At 34.0% G+C, this 6034-nt stretch overlaps 1 protein-coding gene across 1 annotated transcript in view; it reads left to right on the forward strand.

Moving 5' to 3' along the window:
- Positions 1-3725, forward strand: part of LOC129003934 (fibrillin-2-like) — a 165924-nt gene extending 162199 nt beyond the window's left edge. Inside the window, exons 56-57 of the mRNA XM_054432279.1 lie at positions 1282-1410; positions 2537-3725. Coding sequence (XP_054288254.1) covers positions 1282-1410; positions 2537-2749 — 342 coding nt within the window. The 3' untranslated portion in view covers positions 2750-3725. The remainder of the gene's footprint in view (positions 1-1281; positions 1411-2536) is intronic.
- Positions 3726-6034: the final 2309 nt, after the last annotated feature.

Below are 6034 nucleotides of genomic sequence, written 5' to 3' on the forward strand. Positions count from 1 at the left end.
AATATGACATTCGATTTAATCCAACAAATGTTTTCACTATGTTCAAGCTAAATTTTCTTTGTTGTTCCGATGGCATTGTTATCAATAACAAACTTATCAAGAAAGGATAGATAACTAACGAGAAAGTCACAAACCTCCCTTTCACATTCCTCTTGATCCATATTTTTACTATTAACTCAGCCTTTAATTATGGATAGAAATTTTAATTCCACTCCTAGGTTAAAGTAGTTGCTAGTTTCGAAATAAAGTTCAATTGGGCTATCAACAGAGTGCGATGATATCAATTTCTAAATTTCTGTTGAATAACCTGACTGACTTTTTATTTTATTTAACCATACTAAACTGACAACTGATTGTAAAAAATATTGACTCTTTTGTCACGTAACTTATCACAGTAACAGAAACTAAAGGGAAAAATATAATTATATACTGAAGCACACTATGTCTCATTCAACCACGTTGATTTTTTATATAAAAAATAGCTACAGCTGGTTTATATAGATGGGTACCATTTTGTGTTTGCATTTTAGGTTTTTGTGTACCCACAATTACTTTGGAGTCGAAGCTCAAAACTCTCACTTTTTAATCAAACACTATTCTATACCTAAAAGGTACTCAACAATATTTCACATATATCTAGATTTAATGGTACCAAGATTTGTGGAGATCTATTCATTGTATTTGTGCCTGGGAAAAGCTGAGCTTTGCTGCTAGATACGTTAAAAAATATGTCAGTCATAAGACTGTTCATAAAAATTTACTCATTCTTCCATTAATAAGATAGTTCTAATAAGATAGATTTAAGATTTTTATGAACATCCTTAATTTAAAATACCAATTTTTCTAGGTCGATCCCATTAAAAATGATTTTGTAAATAGTTTTTGTCCTTAGGAATTTTTGTTTGAGGGCTCAATACAACCTAGTTCTACATAGTAATATATTAAAGAGAGTCTATTTAATTAATACCTCAAATAATTTCAAATAATAATAATCTATTTAATTCCCATCTCAATTAATAATAATATAAAAAATAAAAATAAACATATAGTAAAAAAAAGTTGTTGAGACAGGTTCTGGATCAATGTACCATTAAATCCTGCTAGCTGAATGGATGTGCTTGGGGATCAGAAGGTAGCTGATTCGATCCTTAGAAAAGTTAGTGTTCTTTTATTTGTTTAAAACTGAGCCCAGCTGAACTTAACCATTGGGTCTTTTGATATTAATTCTGTCTTAAAAACCAGCTTGTGGTCAGTAAGAAAGCTCACCTACACTCTTTGCAGGTGAGCAGACATCGTAGACATCACCACGGAGACAGACCTCGTACTGAGCAGCCTCACAGACTGGTGCGGCTCAGTCTCGCTCAGACCAAACACCGGACCAGAGTCATCAAACTGCAGCCAGCCATCAAGGTAGCAAAACAACTTTATAATAATCTTCACCCCATGTAAATCTTCAGTTCGGACATTCCAAATTGCTTCTTTACCTGCTTGTAGGAACTGGGGAATATCAACTAGTTTCTGTCACAATATGATGCTTTGTTTACCATAAAGGAAAGTTGCATTTATATTTCCATACATTTTTTATTGTGGTGTTCCCGGACCAATTGATTGACAAATAATTGGACTTCCATACAGTTGATGATAGTTTTTTTATTGCCATAAAATGTATAAATTGGTGCTATCACCAATGTATTATTTGGTGCTTTTGGTGCTTCACTCAGCAATAAATATGAATTTAAATTTAACACAAGCTTTGCTTTTAATGTGCAAAAGCCAACATGAGAGACCATCAAGTTTAGTAAATAGAATACAGTTAAAACATCTGAAAACATGTAATATTCTAGAACTAGCTTGCTGTCTTCAGATTGCAGGTGAAGACATAACCAGAAGAATCCTCACTGAGCCTAAAGAAATGTTGCATTTGAATCTGCTAGTGTCCACACCAGAATCTAGGAGCACTGCTGTTGCTCACAGGCAGGCTAGGCCAGACGTCCGAACTTTCGTTACTACACCGTTGCTATAAGCTGATCATATATAAAAGTGAAATGTATGCTTAAAAAAATCACTGTGACAGCAGCGCTCCTAGATTCTGTTATAGCCACTAGCAGATTCAAACTCAATGTTTTTTTTTTCTCAGTAAGAGTTTTTGGTTAGGTCTTTATTCTGTACTTCAGACTAGAGTGGGGGAACAGCGAAGGGCCTTTAAATAGGTCTTATTCATTTCATACCTAAGATAATTTTTGTGACTCAGCTTTGTTAAAATAATTCTTCATATTTATAAGAAATCAATTTCTCCTGTACAATCACTACGTAATATAGATTATCAACTGTATGTAAGTATTTTTTAAACAAAATTTTTAGTTTTACACGACAAGATTCGTCTAGGTAATTTAATTTTGTTTAAAGAGGTTGGCGGCCTCTTCTTCTTTACACATCATGAAATTTAAATTATTAAAATACAAGTCTAACTTATACTCCATTGCTTTTGACCATTGTATAGTAATCCAATAACCCTAACAACCTTTTATGATTGCAGAACGATTTTGAATACAGCATAACCAAAGGAAACGAGGGGGGCCAGTTTGAGATGGTGCAGAAACACGGGATTTGGGCGTTACATTTCCGAAAGAGGTTGAAACATCCGGGAACGTTCCCGTTGGAAATCACAGGCCGACGGACAAACAGGGAGAGTTCTAAGGACGGCTGGGAGGCCCCGTTAGTTCTGCATGCTACAATCATTGTGTCATGAGGCCCTGCTTGTTAACACCACTGTGTTCATCTGTACATTACCAGTTGTGTTCATCAACCGAGAACACGGTTGCTACTCGCGCCTCGCTTGAGTGGCAACTTTATCTAGGTATCGTATTTGTCTTCTTAGTGTGGACTTATTTTCTTTCCCGAATTTGAACTAAATGGTAGTGTAGGATTTTAAATTGTTATATATTTTGTGAGCTAAGCAAAAATAGTGTTTGACTTCTTGTTGGTGTGCACCAAGCATCTTGATTATTTTGTGAATTTAATCAAATATTTCATTTCCTATTAATAGCAACCAAACAAGTTTCTTCCTGGTGATACTTGTAAACCATGTGATTTTCCTGTAACTCTAAAGTTATTTATTTTAATTTGAGACATAAATTAATTTGTTATGACACCATCCAGTTTGATAGTAGAAATTTGTGTTTTTATCAATATCCAAAGACTTTTTCAAAAGTAAACCGCTCAAAAATTGGTATTACAGGAGTTTTAATATTTGCTTCTATTCAGCATTGTGCTCATAAGAAATTTGGTATCACAGTGCATCTACTGTACTCTTACTACTTCCAAAATTTAAGTCAACATTTTCATGCAGCCTGATAAAACAACTACTTTTAGCCTAAAATTGCAAATTGCTGTAATCAATTACATAAATATTTGTTTAATACCTGACTCTGTCAATAGTATTGTTCAATGTATTTTCTTTATAAAAAAGTTTGGTCTAAGATATTTTATGTAAGAAGTAAACAAATAAATTAACACCGTTTTTAATTCTTGAGAAATGTTTAAAAATACCTATATTCTACAATTTTTATTTATAATGGTTTGAATGTATAAACCAAAATCACTCATAAAATGATATTTTTGTAAATAATAATGTTTTATACCTAATTATAAGTATAGCACCTATAATCTATTATTTTAAAGGGCTATCAATCCTTAATGCTGTATGTTAACTCTTGCTACTTAAATCTCTGTTTAATGTATTATTGTATAAAAATTATAGAAAATTGAATAGTATGATGTTCAGTGTATTTGTTATATTCCTTGGTTACAAGTTTACTCCCCTCTTTTATAAAAGTATGTGTTTTTTAGATATTAATGCTAGTACGATTGATGCATTATTTTTAAGATTTTAACTGTAGTATTTTATTTTCTAGAGGCCATTTTAACTTCATGATAATAAACAGCAATGAAGTATTATCTTGAGCAAAACCTATTCCACTGTTTTGACGTTATTCCCTAAATTACAAGAGTTCAAAAACAAAACTTACCATTGACTCTACTTTGGATTATATTCACTTGAGCTTGAAACTAGCTACAGTTGGTCCATATCAACGGTTATGTTATATGGACCAACTTTATTGATTTTTTTTCAACCAAGGAGACTCAAATGACCCTAATAGATATTTGTTATACAATAAGTTGCCCTTTCAGTTTGGCTTGGTTAAAAAGTCAGTGATTAAGAAAGTAGTTTAACAAAGTATTTTTTCCTACAGTCACCCGACAAAGTTGGCTTCCTTGTACTGTTTATAGTACAGAAAGCTGCTAATTGCTGCATATTTATACTTTGCCGTACGGTTTATACTTAGCCGTACGGTTTATACTTTGCCGCACATCAGGATTCCAACGAAACAACACAAAACAGCGTGGTTCTATTATGCACGTAATCCGTGTACGCTTGGAAATAGGTTGGCAACACTTAAAGATAATAATACTATGAGCAGCTGATTGACTATTATAACTTCGATTTAACCTGTCATATCGTGTTTATAGTTTCGGTATTTCTGAACTTCCTGGACTTTTCTTTTAAACGTTTTAAAAACATTCCTACGATCTTAATAAAAAAAAAATGAATTTAAAGCATTTTTTTAGGCGCGGAAACCACTTCAAATTACAAAAACATACGGAACTATATTCTCAAAACGCGGAGCACATTTCTTGCCGAGGAAAAATAGCGGAGTGATACGGACCGCGGGTACTACTTTCTCTAAGGACACCATTTGTGTTGCCAGCTGAATCTAAAAACGTCTTGTATAGTGTTTGAAAGACTTATTATTTATATGATTTATAGTGACTGTAGGAAAAATATAATGTGTAACACGAGTGAAAAAGGCCTTTGCTGCACTCGAGATCATTCCGCACTCGCCTGCGGCTCGTGCCTAAACATTGCTCTCGTGTGCAGCAAAGTGCCACTTTCACCACTAGTTACACAAATAACTATTTTCCTACAGTTACCTGGCAAAGTTGGCTTCCTTCCACTGATTACAGTACTCCAAGTGATGCATTTACTTACTTTTGCAACACTCATTTTACTTTTGCTGCACTCATTTTTTTGCCGCAATCCAGTATTGTACACTTAAAATTAAGTTGGCAACACTTAAACTACGATTAGCTGATGCAATGTTGCTCATTTCGTTCAATGCTTGAATTAACCCAAACTAAAAAGTGTTGTATAGTGATTGAAAGACTTACTATTTATTTTATATGCTTTATAGTAACTGTAGGAAAAATATTATGTGTAAAGCGAGTGCAAAGTTCTTTTGCTGCACTCGAGAAACTTTCCACACTCGCCTGTGGCTTGTGTGTAAACATTTCTCTCATGTGCAGCAAAGTGCCACTTTGCACACTAGTTACACAAATAACTATAGAGTAGGTAGCACACTCTGGCTTAGTTTAATAAATGGTTTTGAACCCTTTAAGACTGGATTTTTTACCCCTACTAGGGTGGGTTTCTCCCAAACCATGTCAAACCATCTCTTGTTTTGTCCTTGTTAGTCATTGGGTGTTTGTGCTGGTCATGCTTAAATTCATTATCAAAACATAATTCAAAAATGCCTATGGGTCTAGGTCCATTTTCATAACTAAATTGTTCCCTATAGGGTTCAACATTAACTTCCTTATCAACCTTTCATAGTTTTCACGTTTGAAAACGACACATCTGTCTCTGTCGCACTCACTACGATCAAGAGCAGTTGTAAAAGATTGAGCAACTAGTGAACAATGTGCTGTATACAGTACTATTTCAAAATAGTTCACTGATTCATCGTCAGATGCCACCACGACCAACTACCCGGGTTGCGTCATCATGAGTGAGTTTTGTCAAACCGTAGCAGCGCATATTTACAAGTGACGAGTAAAGGCTCGTCAAACCGCCGTGAAAGGCTAATTCTAAAACTAGCTAAAAGTAAGTAGACATGGGTAAAGGATAGTCAACTTTTTGTTAATGTATACTCATGGATACTAAAAAACTCGAATTCCGTTAATTTTTCTATAGAAA

This window comes from Macrosteles quadrilineatus, unplaced genomic scaffold, assembly GCF_028750875.1.
Source record: "Macrosteles quadrilineatus isolate MER2022 unplaced genomic scaffold, UCM_ALF_1.0 Scaffold_9__3_contigs__length_116548681, whole genome shotgun sequence".
NCBI classification, from domain to species: domain Eukaryota; kingdom Metazoa; phylum Arthropoda; class Insecta; order Hemiptera; family Cicadellidae; genus Macrosteles; species Macrosteles quadrilineatus.